This window comes from Boleophthalmus pectinirostris, unplaced genomic scaffold (genome assembly GCF_026225935.1).
Source record: "Boleophthalmus pectinirostris isolate CB_2022bp ecotype Guang Dong unplaced genomic scaffold, ASM2622593v1 HiC_scaffold_2, whole genome shotgun sequence".
Classification (NCBI taxonomy): domain Eukaryota; kingdom Metazoa; phylum Chordata; class Actinopteri; order Gobiiformes; family Gobiidae; genus Boleophthalmus; species Boleophthalmus pectinirostris.
This window is the reverse complement of record NW_026571152.1, coordinates 2,285,349-2,305,932: the sequence shown is the minus strand read 5'-3', so window position 1 is coordinate 2,305,932 and position 20,584 is coordinate 2,285,349. Positions and strand designations below refer to the sequence as shown.

At 38.0% G+C, this 20,584-nt stretch overlaps 1 protein-coding gene across 1 annotated transcript; it reads right to left on the bottom strand.

Annotated features, from left to right (window-relative positions):
- Nucleotides 1–852: 852 nt before the first annotated feature.
- On the bottom strand, nt 853–20,583 carry LOC110159381 (GRAM domain-containing protein 2A-like). The gene is made up of 11 exons (XM_055155351.1): nt 20,564–20,583; nt 20,419–20,434; nt 14,633–14,705; nt 13,405–13,508; nt 9,997–10,095; nt 8,886–8,957; nt 6,824–6,883; nt 4,566–4,704; nt 3,637–3,730; nt 3,356–3,457; nt 853–2,439 (listed from the first exon to the last, which is right to left on the bottom strand). The coding sequence occupies exons 1-11, from the start codon at nt 20,581–20,583 to the stop codon at nt 2,391–2,393; spliced, it is 828 nt and encodes a 275-aa protein (XP_055011326.1). The 3' UTR covers nt 853–2,390.
- Nucleotide 20,584: the final 1 nt, after the last annotated feature.

The following is a 20,584-nucleotide window of genomic DNA, read 5'->3' as shown; positions in this document are numbered from 1 at the left end:
TTTGATTTGTTTATTTTGTGATTTGTATTTTCTGTAAAGCACTTTGAACTATTTTGTGTATCACTGTGCTATACAAATAAACTTTGCCTCAAGTTAATACATATTTTTGTATTCATTTCATTTAACTTTATACTTCTACTAATACTTCTAGCACTAGCCTCAGTACTCAGTGTTGGGGAGTGAAGGATTACATGTACCGGCATTATGAAATCAGAGTACAAATTATGAGTAACTGTATTCAGTTACAATTACCGTTTCAGTGAGTGGTAATTGGATTACAATTACTTTTGTTGAAATAAATTGATTACATGGCGGTATTTTCCTGTTTTCACATTTTGGGCAAAACCAGGACTAAACCAGAACTAAAACAGGCCTAAAACCAGGACTAAACCAGGATTAAACAATACGACACTAACAGTAGGTGAACATAATTTAAAGCAGCAGTGATCTCATATACAAATCATTTCTCTATCAATAATATTTTTAATATGCTTAAGGAAAGACTGGACTTTTTATTTTCTTTTAGCAGATAAAACATCTCATGTTAAGATTTCCTAGTCTTTGCTTCTCTACAGCAAACACAAGCCTCTTCAGTGAGATTTGGTCTTAACAGCCAATTTGAAGAGAATAAACAAGAATTTTGGGATGTGTTTGCTTCAAAGCATGACAATATCAAGTAATCCAAAGTATTCAGATTACGTTACTCACCTTAAGTAACTTAATGGATTCCGTTACAAACTACATTTTGGGTTATGTAATCTGTAATCTGTAGGGGAACACATTTTAAAAGGAACCTTCCCAACACTGACTGTACTATTAACAATAGTACAACTAAAGACAGGACAAATGAAGTTAGAGTGAGCGCTTTATGTTACAGTTTACAGTACATTTACAATACAACCTCCTCTTCACATTTTTCACAGGAACATCCAAAAACATGACTCCAACTTTCCCACATTAAATACACCCTTATCTTATTTCACTCAAGACTTCACTACAGCAAGAACCCGGGCAAACGGATTCTCTTTACAACATTCACTTCATGAAACCATCTCACGTTTGGCACTTAAATATACAAATAAAGAAAGTTTAAAGGGGCAGGACTATGTAAATGTGCTTCTGTAAAAGGGACTGGAGCAGCAGACAGAAGCGTGACTAACACTATCTGACTTCTGCTACATCCCCTCTGCTTTCTTATGTATTTTCACATTTTCACAATTATAAAGGCCATAGATTGGTGTTGTTATGATAGTACAATTTCAAACTTGATTTCAACACTAAGGAATAGACCCAATACTCAATACTGATGATGATCATTAGAACAGAGTTTGATTTTCAACATTAAATGGTGTTTTTTCTTTCATATTCCCATGTGTTTTCCATGTGTGTAATCCTCACTGGTACATGTGTGTTCCCTAGTCTATGTGCTCTTCTACTTGTTCTGATCCAGCTCAATTTTAATATTGATACCTGCTCAAATGAGTATCTAGTTTTGATATTAATTTTAGTATCGATTGACTTTTGATACTTTTGACAGCCCCACAGTAGATTAAAGTTCAACAGTTGTAACCAAGCAGATGGGCCCTGTGTCCAGTAGGGGGCGCCCAAAGCTGAGCAGATTGTGAAATGGACTGGATGGTTATGAACCATCTAAAGTCGTCTAACTCCATTATAGTTTAGCTAATAGGTCCCTAAACTGTATTTTGTGTACTCCTGTATGCCTCTCACGGAGAAGCATTTCCCTTCTCCAAACTGTACTCCAAATACATTCTATTTGAAATGCCTGGGAAGATGTCCTGTTTCGCTTGATTCATGTAACTTTTACACCCTTTAAAAACTGTAAAAACAAATAAATATAAATCTTAGCAACACTTCATTTTCAAATAATTCTATATTTACACGGCCACTCATTTACACAGCATTTTATGCTAAAAATAATACCTCTCTGTCCATGACATTATTATTTAAATTTGCATTCAAAATTTAAATGTCATTTTGAAATTCCTGAAGGTCTAAGAGTTGTGTTTAGTCACTGCAAAATGTTCATATAAATGACAGTTACATGACATTCCATATTTAAAAAGCATCTGGATTTTGAGCTGTTTTTTTTTTTTTTTTATAAAGGTCTAATAAATTATAATGCCTTAAAACACATCACCATTTCTATTTCAAAATAAGACCAAAATCCAGCCATAAATGTGTTAGTAACCGTCTATAAAAATCTAAAACTAACTATTTTTCCATCAAAATATTTTTTACACCCCGGGAGTGGGCGGAGCCAGTGGCTCTACTTTAACAGTGACGTCATCTACTCCAAATATGTGCCAACTCTGCTCTCCAACAGAAGTGTAGAAGAAGTCAGGTCAGTAACTCTCTCACTGGTTTCTTGGTCAGGTTCCTGTTTTGTGATTGGCCAACCAGCACGGCACCTCCCCGCACCTGGACAAAAGGAACAAAATAGTACTGTGTTGCTGGGATTCAAATGACATCGTCATCGATCCAATAACATAAGACTGGATCAGAGAAGGTCTCGTGTCTTATGTCAGACTCACACGAGCAGCACTCTGAGATGAACTCTACTCTGATCTACAGCAGCTCCCGTCAATATCATTTCAATATCATTTCAATATCATTCAGGAAGATGAGGGACTCTAAAACACTGTGAAGTCTGCTCTGGTTCAGGAAGTACATGTTCTCTTCATTTTACCCACAGACTTTTAGAAAAATTCTAAGAGAATCAAGAGCATCACAGAGGCTGACCAGCTATAAGCTAACTAATGTCCATAACAAGGTTGTTTTAAGTCATGTTTAAAATGCAAGATTCTGCAAAATGTTTGAATAACTTTACGGTATATAAAGTTTACTGTCTTTATATTAAGTATTAATAAAATGTTTTGTCAGAAATACTACGCCTTCTGCACTAAAAGTTGTGTGGACTCAAATGGATCAGCCGGACAAGATGGATTCTTGTGAGGTTGAATTTAGAAAACTCAAACCTTGTGGCACAGTTTACATGCATCTTGTATAATCTCTGGGCTGATGTGAACAGTTATAAGAGCTCAAACCTATCTCTGACCTTTGACCTCTGAGCTCATGTAAACAGTATGATGCCCCAATTTGAGCCAAAAGTCAATAGGTGCACACTCAAATGCTTTAAATTCAAATACTTCAAATATAATATAACAACTAGCATGAATGACGGAGTTGATGGTAAGTTATACAGTACTTCTGACCTCTCTATGACCTTTGACCTCTCTGGGCTGATATAGTGATAGTAGCAGTTCTAGTTCTGACCTCTCTAGGACCTTTGACCTCTGTGTGCTGATGTAGTCATGGTAGCAGGTATAGTTCTGACCTCTCTCGGAGCGGGGGCTGGCTGCTGAGGAAGCTGAGCTGCTGCTCCAGACGACACACTCTGAAGGCCAAGTAACAGGAGGACAACACCAGCACCAGCACTCTGCACCACGACAGACAAGAGAGATTTACACAAACACCACCAGGGGGCAGCACAGGACAACAATGATCTGATCTGAATGAGCAGAGGCGGCTCTCAGAGATCTGTGGCAGTTCAGTTTGTAGTGTTGTGTGTGTTATAGAGAAATACAGAATTCAAAAGATGAGCTGCAGTTGACTCACAGCAGGACGAAGAGCTTGAGGAGCTGATACTCGGTGTAGCCCAGTTCAGGCACTGGTTCAGTCAGGAGGATTTTCTCTGGCTCCAGGCTGCTGTCTGCGAACACACAATATAAAGGAAATACTGAAACGAAATGGATCAACATGTACTTTTCTGTTATGGGGGAGGTTTGGTACAGGTAAAAAGTGTGTGTGTGTATAAAATAACTCTTTATAAAACTAATTATGGGGAAACTCTCAGGGCTAAGACATGTGTGAAAAATGTCTTGTTTGGGATGTCTTATGCCACGTGTAGATTTTAGTGTATATGTTTATGAGGTCACAGAAGCAGCAAAGCTCTGTGTATAAAAAAACATTGTGTTTGGCCGATAGTGTCCAAGTGCAATGTCTAGTCCTAAAGTTATGATCCTACTTAAGATTTGCAGTTGAAAGTTCTGCTTAATTGGTCTAAGGCACAAATTTGGCTCCCAGACCAAGATTTTAATGTCACTTTGAACAACATTTCACACTTGGATTTTTGTGTTTATCACAATATCACATTTTAACATCACTAATAATGGAATTGAATTCATGTATGATCCAGTGACTGTGTGTGTGTGTGTGTGTGTGTACAGACCGGTGAGTGTGCGTGTGTGTGTGTACAGACCGGTGTGAGTGTGTGTGTGTGTGTGTACAGACCGGTGAGTGTGCGTGTGTGTGTGTACAGACCGGTGAGTGTGCGTGTGTGTGTGTACAGACCGGTGAGTGTGTGTGTGTGTGTGTACAGACCGGTGAGGGTGTGAGGGTGTGTGTGTGTGATGTGTGTACAGACCAGTGAGTGTGTGAGTGTGTGAGTGTGTGTGTGTGCGTGTGTACAGACCGGTATTGTGTGTGTGTGTGTGTGTACAGACCGGTGAGTGTGTGCGTGTGTGTGTGTGTGTGTGTGTACAGACCGGTGAGTGTGTGCGTGCTGAAGACGGTGGGGGCGGGGTTTAGTCCTGGAGCAGAGTTTCCCAAAAGATCGGGCAGTGAAGACGACACGTTGGACAGAGACGGTTCCCTCCTCCACTTGAGCACCTCCGGAAACTCATCCTGCACACAACACGTCACACTGTCAGTGCGCATGCGCACACACACACACACACACACACAGTGACCACCTCAACAGAGTCTAAACAGAGGCACATGTTGTTCACTGTGCTGGGACATGGACGGACAAACCGGGAAAATGAAAGGACATAGATAAGATAGATAGAGAACTAATAATAACAATCGTAAGACAGAGATTGGAATAGCAAAAGGTGACAACTAGGAATGTAACAGTAACCAAAATATCATGATATTGTCAAAGTTCTCACAGTAATATCATGGACCATCACAATATATCGAATCACAAGTCTCTTTGCTTAAATGAAGAGTTATGGTGCAGCAACAGCTAAAAAACAGAGGGAACTACCGTATTTTGCGCACTATAGGTGTAGTTTACTAAAGTCGTACTAAGACACCCCAATAAATTCATATATAAGGTGCTCTGGATTATAAGGCGCACAGTAATTTTTGGGTGAAATTAAAGGCTTTTAAGTGCGCTACATAGTGTGGAAAATACAGAACATAGACCATGATCCTTTGCTCCATTTCAGCGCAGACTACATGAAGAAATAACAGTTCTAAGAACTTTTAGAGGAAAAAGTAGCATAGTAACAGTTTTGTTAGCCTCCACAAAATATCACAATAAATCTCGGACTGCGAGATGTGTATTGTGAAAATATTGTACAGAGAGATTTGGATATTGTTACATCCCTAATCATGAGCCTCCCCACCATATCGTGAACTTTCCCACAGTATCGCAATAAATATCGTACTGTGAGGTTCATACCGTGACGATATTGCATTGTGAGACTTGGATATCGTTACACCCCGTGACAACATTTTGCAGTCCAGAATGTCAGTACACCTAGAAAGCCTTGATTTCTTTTCCACAATAAGAAAATAATATTTTCTCTGTAAATGTCACTTTTTACACAATTGAAGAGGCTTCAGTAAAAAAGTGAGATGTGATGTGGTTGAACAGAAAAGCAGCACTATTTATCTGCAGTGCTGTTTTGCTTTTTGACCCCTTTCACAACACAAACACATGACTGGAGCAGAGTGACGAGGTTCGCAGAGTATTTGGCTGAATCCTGGAGACCGTTACCGTGGAGACCCTCTTTGTCTCTCTCATTATGTAGGAGCTGGTTTTATTGTTTGAACGAGACACAAAAACACACCCTCCATCTTCTTCTGCTGCTCATCCACAGCTCAGTCACCTCTCGCCACACAACCGGCTTTTAAACTGAGATGGACAGCATTATTGTGACTTATGACCTTATTTTCAAAGATTTATGGACTTTTAATCACTGTCCATTTTGACAAGGGTTTCATTATTTGTCTTTTGATGACAGCAAAGTTGAGTTTTACTCAAGACTCAGTAGAATATTTGTAGTTTTAGCCTGGATTTGGTGGATGGTGTCATGCGCATTTCTTCAACTAAATGCATCAAAGTTTTACTCAACTATGTTTTTTTTTTTAATGTAGTTTTCCGGCATTTTCATTTTTAACAGCTGTAAAACCCTTTAAAATCCTATTTCAGCAGAATGTTAAAAATTCTGTAATAGAGGCGAATGGAGCCAAAGTGAAGAAAACATAATATATTTTCAATGATTAACTGATAAACGGATCCAAATGCAAATGGTTTTACAGCATTTTTACAAAAATAAGCAGCAATTTAGAATTTTCAAGGTACACATATTAGTAAATTAGCTTTTCTGTTAAGAAGAAAGTAAAAATAAAATTTTCTAACATTAAACTTGTATTTGAGCTTCACAAAAATATAATTTATGGTGAAATGTGTGATATATTTGTATATGAAGTGACAAACTGTAGTGGACTCAATTTTTCTGTAAGAATTAGTCCATTTAAACCTAAAAATCATGCTTAGTGTCTATTAAAATCTTGTTTGTTAAATACAAATAATGTAAAACACAATTGCACATGGTTTTAAACTGGGCTTTGATTTCACTCATTTATTTTTGGATATTCTGAGATTAATCCGTTTCTCCGCTGAAACCTCATTATGTTCCACTTCACTTTTGCCTCTATTCTGGAATTTAGAATGTTTTTACACATTTTTAAAGGGTCTATAATTGAATTGAAAAGTTTTTTTTTTGTTTACCATTGACAGTGAACTGGGCTCCTCCAGATACTGCTTCAGACTCAGACTTTTTCCATTCACCTGAAAAACACAAACACACATGAGGCTTTTCAACAGTGACTCATCTGTGTGGGCATCAGACAATATTTACATTTTGTGTCATTACTAAAAGTTTAAAAAAATCTATGAAAATAAAAAATATTCAAATGACTAACTAGGGATGTAACAATAACTGAAATATTGTGATATTGTGTCATCCAAAGTCACAATAATATCATGGACCATCACAATATATCGAATTACAAGTGTCTTTGCTTAAATGAAGAGTCATGGTGCAGAAATAGCTTAAAAAACAGAGGGAACTACATAGACCATGATCCTTTGCTACGATTCAGTACAGATTACATAAAGAAATAACTGTTGTAAGTGTTGTAGAAGTTTTCAGCTTGTCCAAGAAAACAAGATAAAAACTTCTAAAGCAATAGTAGGGGTGGGCGATATCTCGATATTTTTAATATATTGAGATATTTTTAAAACTCGATATGAATTCTGACATATCGTATATATATAGATATAATGCTTTTATTCAATTCTGATTTTGCCGCTTCGCTTGTTTGCCTTTTCTGTGGTCACCCCCGCGTGCCCCTGCCTTCCTGATTTTTCTCGCTTGTGTTTCATTCACTCCTCACTATCGCTGTGAATGCCCGAAGTTGGTGCCAGTGAAAAACTTCTAGCACCACAAAACTTTTCCACCATTTACAGACAAGACCATCAGCAGCACATCCTGTGTCCTTTAGGCCGAAAGAAGCTGAACTGTGTGAGAAGCACATGGAGTGAGCTGTTTATGCAAATGAGCCATGCGCTTTTAAGTTTTGTTTCTGTAAAACGTAAACACGTGTGGCAGAACTGCATTAAACACATTATAATGTCAAACAGGCTGACGTGGCTCTAGAGTCGTTATGTATGTTATATATGTTGTAAAGTTTATTTATGCAGAAGATTTTAATCAATAATTTGCTGCAGTGTAACTTGTACAATAGTGTTTGGAAACGTTCGTTTTGATCTGCAGTGGATTGTGGGAAACCTCAGAGCTCCTTACTGCTGGATAGGAACATGAGTCTGTTAAAATAAGGAACCTCCTGAGCTTCCTCTGCTGAAGGAGCTCATGGTTCTGGTCTGGATAACAGAGTTAATGCAAAGATGAGCTTGAGTTGAGTTGTTTTATTTATGAATGAAGAGAAGGAAATATGTATTGTTTCTTTTATTTTACAGTTAAATTATTATTTATGGAATTAGGGATTTTTGTGATCTTTAATGTGGCAGAAGCACTTTGTTCCTACATGAACTGCCGATCTCTTGCACTTCAATAAAAAAAAAGACTTTGTGGAATTTGGCAGATTTGTTTTTGCAGCAGTTTTGGGGGGTTATTTTTCCTATACAGATATCGAGATATATATCTTATATCAAGATATAACAAAATATATTGACATATATTTGTTGCTCCATATCACCCAGCCCTAAGCAATAGGTACTTTTAAATCTGAGTTCTTTGGATGAAATCATTGTAAGGCATTTTAAGAGGAAAAAGTATAATTATAGTATAATTAAGCATTATAATTTTGTTAGACTCCACAAAATATTGCAATTAATATCGTTCCGTGAGATGTGTATTGTGAAAATATCAGACCGAGAAGTGATGTGAATATTCTTACATCCCCGTGACTAATGGGACTATTTCTTTATTTATTTTAAAAACTAAAAACTAGAACAGCTGCCACAGGGATTAACTATAAAAAAAATATCTCTTTTGAATGGGAAGAAGTTCTCAAAATGTTTCATAGGTAATTCAGATTGTTTTTTTTTTAGCTCAGATTAACCTCTAACTTGAGTAAAAGGACAGTTCTTACAGTTCTGACATCAGCTGTAAAGTATCAGTAGCTTTTCTTTGTACAATCTGGAAGTATAATGACGAGTATCTTTGTCTAACATTATCAGAATTATAGAAATGGTAGCAGGAATCCCTTTTATTTGAAGTTATTAGAAAAGTGAGATTTGAATAGATAGTCCCATCCGTGTGTCTGACCTGGAGGTGTGTGCAGATCCTCCTGAGCACGTCGTACACACTGTCTCTGGAGAGCAGCGACACAAACACGTACTGAAACACAACAACACACACACAGTGAATACACTCATAAAAGACTCTTCATTCTAAGGGCAATATATCAACATTTACATCTTAAAAGGTGCATTGCAAAACTTTTCTGGCGGAGAATCTGTCTGCCACATCTGCTCGTCTCCATGGAGATGTTATTGCTTTGTCTGGAATAATCCTCAGCGTGACATTAATCTTATCTATCTCCATGGAGACAAGCCGGTGACACCACCAGACATGTCTGTGGAGAAGTGTTACTGCCGACAGAGTTTATGCTTTTTAAGAGACTTTTTCAAGCTATAAAATCATCCTAAATAAAATAAATGTTGGCTGTATTTAATGCCACACGGTGGAACATTCCATATAAGATAACAATAAGATGTGACTGACAGAAAAGTTACATAGTGCACCTTTGACTTTTTCATCATAACTGCTTGTCTAAATGGAGAATTGCTTTGCACGTATGACAAGGAGATGATCAATAAACCAAAGTTACAAGTCAGATCTATGGAGAGGCAATCCCACTCAAAATGAGAACGCATGCTTTTCAAGTTCTTTTTGTAACTGAATTAAAGCAAGATAGAACACTTTATTTTCTTTATTTCCATGATCCTTTGCAGTCCTGGAATGTTCGATAGTATGACAGTAAACTTGCTGCATCCATGGAAACAAGCTGCAGGTCAGATCTGTGGAGAGGTGAGCCCACTGACCCTAACAATGTCTTTTTTCCCCATAGTTTTTATCAATAAAAACGACAGGAATGGAATGAATGCAAGATAGATGCATTTTATGAAATACTGTGGACCATACAAGCAAAGCAAAAATATCTGCATGGAGACAAGCAAATGACAGACCCTACACCAGAAAAGTTACATAGTGCATCTTTAATATATACTGTAATTGTTTGCAAATCCTCCTCATTACACAAAGTAAGGAGCACCCAAAGGAGACCAACCCAGACACAGGGAGGGAACAGGGAACAGGCAAACTCCAGGCAGAGAATTCCCATGCGGGAATCGAACCCGGGAACTTTAGAACTGACCTTCTGACCCGTATCTATGGTGATGGCGAGGCCATTGGGAACCAGTCCTGCAGTTTTGTGTTTCTTTACCAAACGAACAGACACCACAGGGATACACACCTTCAAACACAAAAATACAAAATGTTAGTAAGAACAATGATGTAATTCAATTAAAAAGAAGATACATTTGGTCTGGATTTACAATTATATTTTCTTTATATAAGAAATCAACTCCAAAAACCAAGTCAACAAATCTGCAATCTGACAGTTAAACAGCAAATTCTACCACACACTTCTGACCTGTCCTCCAGATCAGTTTTAAAATATGGGGATTCTACAGTGTTGTGTTGTCATGTGACTGAACCTTATTGACTTAAACACCCTTTTATTTTCTAACCAGATTGACGTGCATCACTCTTGAGTCCTGCACATTATCAGTCTTTTTTGGCTAAAATAAGTATGTCTGTTGGCGTCACTATGTTTGTTTTGGTTTGTTTGGGCGCTTCATGTTTGGCTTCTGCACAAACCTCAATGCTGCAACGTGATTGGTCTGACTCACTGTCGGATCAGGCTACATGAGTCTCATGAGTTTGTGAACTCACAAATATCAGAATTTTCATCTGACTGTACAGTAGGGATGGGTGGTAATACAGTATTACAGTATCCCGCAGTATCAAAAAGTAGCAACAGTATCAGTTTCATTACCGTCATTAAAAAAATCTCCAGCACATAAGGACCTAATATAATATTATAATTTATTGATACCTACATTTGTTTGCTCAGCACAAATGAATGTGTGGTTGTTTTTTCAGTTTAATTCTATCACGATTCAAAACTAATAGTGTCTATAAAGTTTCTTTTAACGGTTGTGGGGAAGTGACGGTTGATTAGTTTCGATCCGGTGTCACGTGACGCTCATAAGGGTGACCAAGACAAGTCCGGCCACGAGCGAGTTGGTCCCAAAAAAAATTAAATAAAATGTAGGCTTCAGGCCGAATGACAGGGGACACAGGTAAATAAACCAACTGAGTGTACCCGTTGATATCTCAGGATACACTGTAGCCTATAGCCTGTGCCATAGCATAATATTTTCGTTACTGCATTTGCTATTTGTTGTTCTTTTATTAATGGTGTTTTTATTATTACCATATTTTTCAGATTATAAGGCACAATGTCAGTAATGTTGAATTCTCTCATCTAATTTCATACATAAATTGCACTGGATTATAAGGCGCATTAAGTGAAACAAACGAACGACACTTGAGACTGATCCTTAGTCCAGGCGTCCACGATCCATTGGTGAATGTGGATTATGAATGTGAATGTGGCTGGATCATTTATTTTATTTATTTTTTTCCTATGAGGATGACTCAAATATACATTGAGTAATAATGTGTTTAATGCAGCTTTGTGCACATTTGTTTACGTTTTACAGAAACTAAACTTAAAACCACATGACTCATTTGCATAAACTATAAAGCGCTGATAAAAACAGCTCTTTGCTTGTGCGCTGATGCGGTTCAGCTTCTGTCGAACTAAAGGACACGACTCATTGGAGTATAAGTGTTCTTTCTGTGACAGAGAATGTGCGTCTGATGGTGAGTCTGTTCTGTGTGTGTGTTGTGTTGGAGATGGTTCATGTGAAACTTTTCAGAGATTATAAGTCTGCAGGTCATACGCATAGACCGTATAGTGGTGCGTCTTCGTACCTTACCAAAGACATTTTGGTAATCCGGTATAATTTGGTAATACCGTATACCCCCGTAAAATGCTGAGAAGGTTTAACCCTACTGTGCAAGGCCAACATTTTCCATACAGTGTAGAAATACATTTGACATATATTTATTTTCATAATGTGGCCCGAGATCTGGACTCTGGACTAAAGCTGGACAAACACAAGTCTAGACCCAACACAAACATTTGGAGCGCGTTGAGCAGAGGAGGGTTTAAGAATAATTGTGTTACAACAGGAGTTAGTTGGTGCAAGGGTTTAGTCTTGGTTCTTTGTTTAGATCTCTATTTGTCCTGATTTAGACCTGGGTTAGTCCTGGTTTATACCCAGTTCAGTATACAACCTGTTTAACCCTGGGTTAGTCATTCTAAATGTTATTATTATAATGTAGTCCTGATTTGGTGCCAAGTTAGTAACTTCCTTTCAGGTTTTAATTACCTGGTGTGGTCCAGTTGTAGACCTGGATTAGCCTTGTAATAATTCTCACCTACTTGAGGTTTAATGTTTATAAGTGTTTTGCAGTGGTCCAAAGTTATACTTCACTTCACTTACGCATTTTGAATATCCTAATTATTCACCACAACGAGCTCATGAGCACTTCTCACAACTTTCAGAGACCAGAACGATGTTTTGCTGTCATGTAGTAAGTAAGTTTTTATTTATATAGAGCTTTTCACAAATATCATGTCACAAAGACACTTTACAGAGCAAAAAAACATTCTACTTATAAATTATGCCAAAATGTTCGAGATTTTGACTTTATCATTTGACAGCTTTGAGTGGGACACTTGCTTAAGTTTTGACGAAAATCTCATCTGATCAGATACAATTATGGATCTAAAATAAAATCATGTTATTATACTTCCATGGACACAAAGACTGACACTTCTTCAGCACTGTGCATCGAAACTCCGCCTTCCCCCTCCTTGCTTCTGGACGCTCTCACAATGAGAGAACAGAACGCTCCTTTGATCACAAAATGTACCTACACTTATGAAGCGCATTATTATGAAGGCATATTAGCTACTGTGGAGAGACTTTTTATTTGATGAAAACTGACCTCATATTAGCGGACATGCTTTCATAAATCCCATCTGAAAAAGTCTGTAGCATTGTGAACTCAGATGCATGTAGCCGCTGTACAGGCATAGTCTCAGCCTCAGCAGCAGTATCTCATGATAAATACAAGATAAATACAGGATAAAACATGTGCTCAGATGTGCTGATAGAAGTTAAAGTCTGTGGTGTTTGTCACGCTCTGAATCACAGACTGAAGCCTCCTGTGGTGAGAGGTGCAGGAGCAGGGCTCTATCAGAGCAGAGGACAGAGGACAGAGGCACTGTTAGGAAAATAACCCATGAAAAAATAAACAGAGGCTACATTGTCTTATATTATTGAGCTTTGGCTAAGTAGACCTCTAAAATGCACTGAAATACAGTAAATTGTCCAAATTGTACCCTGCTGAGGACCCCACACCACTGAAATATATACAGTAATATCACACATTTGTAATATTGAATTCAACCAACTGAAAGTGTCAGTTACCTGTCGCCCCTGAACCCGATGTCCTCCTTTTTGATAACTCTAATCTGGTCACCCTTATATTGTTGTGTAACTGCAAGTGTTTCTAATAAACTCACAAGCTAAGAAAAGACTTGAATAAATGCATCAAAATAAATACATGAAAATCCTCTCACCTTGATGTCTTTTCCAAACAGATTTGCATAAAAACACAGCCAGTGTCTGGAGATGTACAGGCGTCCCTGAAGGAGGATGTCCCGCAGTAAGGCACAAGAGTAAACTGGAAAAAAAACATGAACAAGACACATGACGACATTATACAGGCTGAATCATATAAAGGTGCACTATCTAACTCTTCTGGTAGGGCTCTGCACCTCCATGTCTCCATGGTTATGTTACTGCTAAGCTTGGCCACAGTACTTGAGTATTGCAACACAAAAAAACTAACAAAAAAAACAAAAAAAAAAAAAACATGCATTATAGTGAGTGGGATGGCCTCTTCATGGATCTGACCTCTGTCTTGACCAGGTGGCGCCGCCTGCTTGTTTTACGTTTAATGCCATACGCCACCAGAAAAGTTACACACAGGGCACATTTAATGTCTTAAGGAGCATTTATTGAGAAAATCTATAATTTGTGGAGTAGTAGTTGTAGTAGTAGAGGTAATAGCGATATCTGTAGAAGTAGTAATAGGTATAGTAATATAGCAATAGCAGTAGTAGTCATAGTGGAGGTAATGGTTACACCCTTATCATCAGAAGGCCCTGTAGTGACAAGGTCCACTAGTCAGAAAATCATTTCCTCTTCTATTGGTTTGTCAGTAACATTTCTCTTGAACAATTGAATGTATATTTGATGAACGCAACAGGGAATAATCCCTGGATATCAGGGAAGAATTAGTAAACTTTTGGATGTTTACCAATTAAAAATGGCTGCAACATCAACATTTTTAAAGATTAATTTGTTGGTTTACAAACCCACCAACGCTATATTAAAAGAAAAAGATTTTAATAAAATTGAAATGAAGGTTGTAGAGCTCGAATTACTGAACATTTTGCAAGTTGTTGCCTGAAAATCAGACAATTATTAACCCTGTTCCACTTAAGACAGACATTTCCACCCAAATCATTATTTCCTCAAACATTTTTGCTCTACTTTAAGGGTTTAATATATTTATTACTTTTAATATTTACTTTTAAAAATATTTAAAACTTGAAATACAATTTCATTTGTAACAATTTGTAACACTACCTGAACATGGATTTTCTGACTAGAGGCTCTTCTGATGATAAGGCTGACTCCGGAGGTAATAGCAGTATTTGTAAGAGTTGTAACCGTTATTGTACTAGTAGGAATAGTAGTAGTAATAGTAATATTAATAGTAATAGTAGTAGATGAGCATACCTTTCATGAGGATCTCCTCTTTGGGAACAGTCTGGAAGAGTTTGTGATACTGAGAGTTGTATTTACTGACTGTCTGTAACAAAGGAAACAGTAACACACAGACATAATGAAACAAAGCGTAAGAACACTCAGAGTGTGTTTATTTGACAAATATACTGAGCTCAGATTATATGTGATGAGGGTAAGCCTTTCTAAGACAGTCATATTATTTTTGAAACAGTTCAAAGTGAAATTGCTTGTTTGTCCCAAGAGCTGAAGTGCTCCAGTCCAAACTCACATCACCTGAGTAATCGCATTAGCCCTTAAGATTATACTACAGTAAGTGTATTTTGTTTCAGTGACGTTTTATTTAAAACCCCAGTGTGGGACATAAGAGGCTTGTGTTAGCATTAGCATTAGCATTAGATTAACACTGTTTACAAATGTGGCAGATAAACAAAAACAGTGTTCAGGAGATTTGGACCAATCAGAATGCAGTATTTGGAGGGTGAGTGCTGTTAGCCCCCCGGGGTACAGTCCCGTCTCTGTTTCTGTTCACTCTGTACACCTCTGATTTCCAGTACAGCTCCAAGTCCTGCCACCTGAAGAAATTCTCTGATGACTCTGCAGAGGTAGTGTGTATCAGAGATAGATTGCAAACTTTGTGGAGTGGTCCCAGGCAAACCATCTGCTCCTGAATGTTGACAAGACCAAAGAACTGGTGATGACTTCAGGAGGAAGAGAACAACAGTGGAGCCCCTCACCATCCAGGGCCATGAGGTGGAAATAGTGACTACTACAAGTACTTTGGTGTCCAGGTGAACAACAGACTGGACTGGAGGTACAACAGTAATGCTGTGTACAAGAAGAGCATGAGGAGACTCTACTTCCTGAGAAAGCTCAGGTCTATCAATGTGTGCAGCAAGTTACTGGAGATCTTCTCCCAGTCTGTGGTGGCCCCTGGACTGGGCTGTGTTCTGCTAGAGGAGCAGCTCCATAAACGCTGGACATTGGGCGGATCGACAAACTGATCCATAAAGCTGCTCATGTGGTCGACTGTGAACTGGAGACATTTGTCACAGTGAGAGACACGAGGACACTGGACAAACTGCTCAACATCATGGACACTCCTGCTCCCCCACTGCACCAGACTATAGAGAGACACATAATACTCCCTACAACTGTACTACAACTCACTTTTGTGGAACAGATAATACTCCCTACAACTGTACAACTCACCCTTATGGAACTGATAATACTCCCTACAACTCTACAACTCATTTTTATGTAACAGATAATACTCCCTACAACTGTACAACAACTCACCCTTATGAAACAGATAATACTCCCTACAACTGTACATAACTCACCCTTATGAAACAGATAATACTCCCTACAACTGTACATAACTCACCCTTATGTAAAAGATAATACTCCCTACAACTGTACAACTCACACTTATGTAACAGATAATACTCCCTACAACTGTACAACTCACCCTTATGTAACAGATAATACTCCCTACAACTGTACAACAACTCACCCTTATGTAAGAGATAATACTCCCTACAACTGTACAACTCATTTTTATGAAACAGATAATACTCCCTACAACTGTAAACTCACACTTATGTAACAGATAATACTCCCTACAACTGTACAACAACTCACCTTTATGTAACAGATAATACTCCCTACAACTGTACAACAACTCACCTTTATGTAACAGATAATACTGATACCCTATGTCCTGTCAATCATCATATCATTCTTCCTTATGACCTCTTGTATATAGTTGACATATTTTATTATTTATTTTTCTATTTTATTTGGACTTGTACATACTGTAGACATTTATATACTTGTTTTATTTGACACCTGTCTCTCACTTTGTTTGTTACTTATTTAGAATGTATTATTTCTCTCTGTTATTATAATATATTGTGATGTGTGAGCTACTGCGCCCAAATCATTTCCTTTGTGGTCAAAAGTTTGTCTGATCTACGTCGCCTCGAGAAGGTAACTGTACACTAAATAGTGATACCTGTATCAAACCTGACAAACACTGGTCTGCTCTAAAAAACAAACAGCTCCATGCAGCCGTCTCTGTGGGACTTCCTGTTCCTGTCTACAACAACAAAGCCCGGCTCAGGAGCAGGCCTCACTGTTTCAACTGTTTGGGTGAAAAACACACTCACACAGGCTCACAGCTTTGTTATGAGACCTGACCCACTAAACACCGCTTCAAACTGGATACAAAACACTGAAAGGAGTACAGGGACTGTTCACCAAAGAGCCACTGCATGAGATTTTTATGCAACTGAAAAACATAAAAACTAAACTAGTTAATTTTAAATAGTTTGCAGTGGTCCAAAGTTATTCCTCACTTACCTTACACATTCTGAACATCCTATGACTTTATAAGCACTTTTCACAACTTTCAAAAGCCAAAGTTTTGATGCCGCCATAATGCTCCCTGTTTTGGTAAAACACTCTTGTAATCCTGTAGTTCAGACAAACATGTTCTGAAAGGATTGGGATTTGTGTATTAATGTATCCGGTCATTAAATACCTCTCTCAAATGTTCATGCTTTTGCAGTTGTAGAAAGTGCACTGTGAACATAATCCTACTTTAGAAACTTTTAAAAACTAGTCCCAATTGCAATACTTATACTTATACTTATAATGCAGGAGTTTTATCAGTTTTATACACTGCTTTTCTACACTCAAAGACGCTTCACAGAGCATTATTCATTCACTCTATATCCAGTGGTGGAAAGCTACTGTTGTAGCCACAGCTGCCCTGGGGCAGACTGACAGAAACGAGGCTGCCAATCTGCACCATCAGTCCCTCCGACCACCACCAACACACCACTTTCATACTAGGCAATGTGGGTGAAGTGTCTTGCCTAAGGACACAACAACAGTTTTTGCAACTGACGCCCCCCCTTTGGCTCCTGATTTTCAGAGCGGTCTCCCCTCCAAGTACTAACCACTTACTATACTTATACTTAATACTGCAACACACAGGTTATTGAGCTGCTGTAATCACGTCATTTCCTGGAGGATCAATAGTTTAAAGTCTAAAATGTGTTTTCGATTGTTAAGTGTGCTACTGTGACTTTGCTCTTATATCTATATTTCCACAGAGCTCAGTCTGTCTGTGTATTGCTCTGCTGTGACAGAGACTTAGTACATAGTAGTACAGTCATAGTACGCATTATCTGTGTACTATGTCTGCAGTATTTCCCTTCTGTGCTACTCAAAACTATACTTTAAAAAGCCCATATTATGCAATTTTCTGACCTATGTTATAATGTTCCTCATCACAAACACACCTGGAGTTGTGTTGCTTCATTCACACATGTTTCACACACAAATCCTGCATATTGAGACTGAGTTCTTCTCTCAAACAGAAAACACTCTGCTCCACCTTGTGATGTCATCTATATTCAATATTTTACAAAATATTTTTTTTTTAGGTTTCTGATTTTACTTTTACTTTTACCTGGTTGATCATGATATCACACTAGGGAATTCCATAACTGTTACCAAGCAACCATGTAGTACACCGTGTTAAATCTACACACATAAAAAGATTTGACAAATGAAGTGATAATAAAGCTCCTTTATTTTGTTGAATTCACATTTAAAGTGTTAGAAAAAACAAAACAAAACAAAAAAAACTTTGGCTGGTTTCAGCCCTGGAATTTCCTATCTCTACTAAATAAAATGTAAAAGGAGCTGAAAAGTACCACTTCATGACATCACAAGGTGGAACAGAGCATTTTGAGCTTTGGAGAATGTAGACAGACATCATAATAAAGGGTCACTTAAACATGTGTCAATGAAATAAAACACAACTCTAGGTCTGTTTTTGAGGAGGTAACAACATTCTAACATGTCTACAAACTCACAAGAGTCCATTTTGCGTAATACAGGACTTTGAAAGTTACACTCTAAAGACCTTTTGAAGCAGCTCCTCTTCTCCTTTAATACAAGTACAAGTCCCCCTGGCCCTAAAATGGGAATATATTTAAACACAAAGATCCACTCTGAGCTTTCCTCCAGTTGACGTCGCCTGTTTTCACTGAATTGGGTCAGAGGGTGTTTATGTGGAGACCGGGCAGACTGAGGAAACTTGTGCAGTGGCTTTACACAGACTTTAAAGAGCTCCTGCTGACATGTTATGGTCCATTTGAACTCTGAAGGAGCCTTGTTATTGTGCTCGAGCAGTTGGTCTCACGTTTAGACTGTGTATTTGCTCCGATGTGGATAAAGCTGGACTGTGGAATATTTCTGGTAGGGTTAAATGTTAAAGCGCATAACAGGTTGACCCCCTCATTTTACAAAAACACACATCATTATATCTTTTTTTTTTTTTTTTTTTTTTTTTACAAAAAATTTTACTAAACATTTTACAATTTCTTTTCTAATTTGATAATGTTAGTTCCAGTGTTGGAGTGTGCATTTCACACCTAGGCCTTCAGGAGTGCTCCGTCTGAAACAATCCTCAATACTCCTCCTCAAGAACTATTTTATGGTTACATTATACACAGTATAAAGAGCTGTGGAGATTCTGGGCACAGAGAAGTGAGGAGAGGGGGGTGTGGGTGCACGGAGAAGAAGTGAGGAGCACTGGGGCTAAACCAGAACTAAACCAGAACTAAATCAGGACTAAACAAGAACTAAACCAGGACTAAACCAGAACTAAACCAGAACTGTTTGTCAAGATTGACCCAATCTTGACTGTCGGGTGACCTCGAATGAAAGGACCGCTCTCGCTCTCTCTCTTGCTCAAGTCCAAGATTAGACCTGGTTTAGTCCTGGTTTAGTCCTGGTTTAGTCCTGGTTTAGTCCTGATTTAGTCCTGATTTTGTCCTGGTTTAGTCCTGGTTTAGTCCTGGTTTAGTCCTGGTTTAGTCCTGATTTAGTCCTGGTTTAGTCCTGGTTTAGTCCTGATTCTGCTACAGATGCAGTTTGCTGCTTTGGCTGGTTTGCTCTCTGACTGTCCAATCAGCTGCTCTTAATCCGGTGATGTCATTAGCTGGTCCTGGTGACACCAACTCAAAATCTGATTGGTTGAAGCAACAGTTTCATGGACATTTATTTTGTGTTCGAGTTCCTCCAGAACAGATTGTGAAGGCCTCAGAGACACTTCTTTGACTTTGACTCTGCCTAGCAACAAGTGACAGCTGAAATGTAATTGGTCAAAAGCTTTAATATGAAAATCCATGTGTGGAAGCAGCACAAGCATCGGAAAAACTCTGAAAGGAAGCGGACAGAACATTTGGATATATGTAATGAATTTATCTAATAATATATGTAATATATGTGATTCAGATATTTTTTAGGCCAGCACAGAAGGCCTTGCAGACCCTGATGCCCCACCACTGGTTAGTTCCTGGTTGGAAACATGACATCACCCTAGAGGTTACCTAGCAACCATGTAGTACATTGGGCCAAAACTCCTCTAATGTACACAAAAATTATGATTTGTCAAAAAAAGATACTAAAACACCTTTATGTTGAATTTGTGCTTAAATATTGGAAAAAAAATAGTTTCTTCTGCAAACTGTTGAACTTTTGGAATTCTCCCTAGAGTGATGTCATCAATATGAGACTCTCTAAAATAGAACTCTGCACTTTTTTCAACATATATCATTTGTATGAAGTCAAAATGAGAAAATCATCAAAATGCCATAAGTACTTCAATTATGCTTTTTTCTGGAACATTCCACAGTTTGGTACAGAATTATGAAGCTTATACTTTATCAATTACATGTGTTTTTATAGCTCCAAAATACCTTGAGCAAACTTGCCTTTCCACAGACCTGACCAGTAACTTGGCCTAGTGGCATCATCTACTTGATAATACTCAACTAGAGATTTCAACACTAAGGAAAAGGCTTGATACTCTACATCAGTAAAATGTAATTTTCAACACAAAACCATAGACTCTTTAATATCATC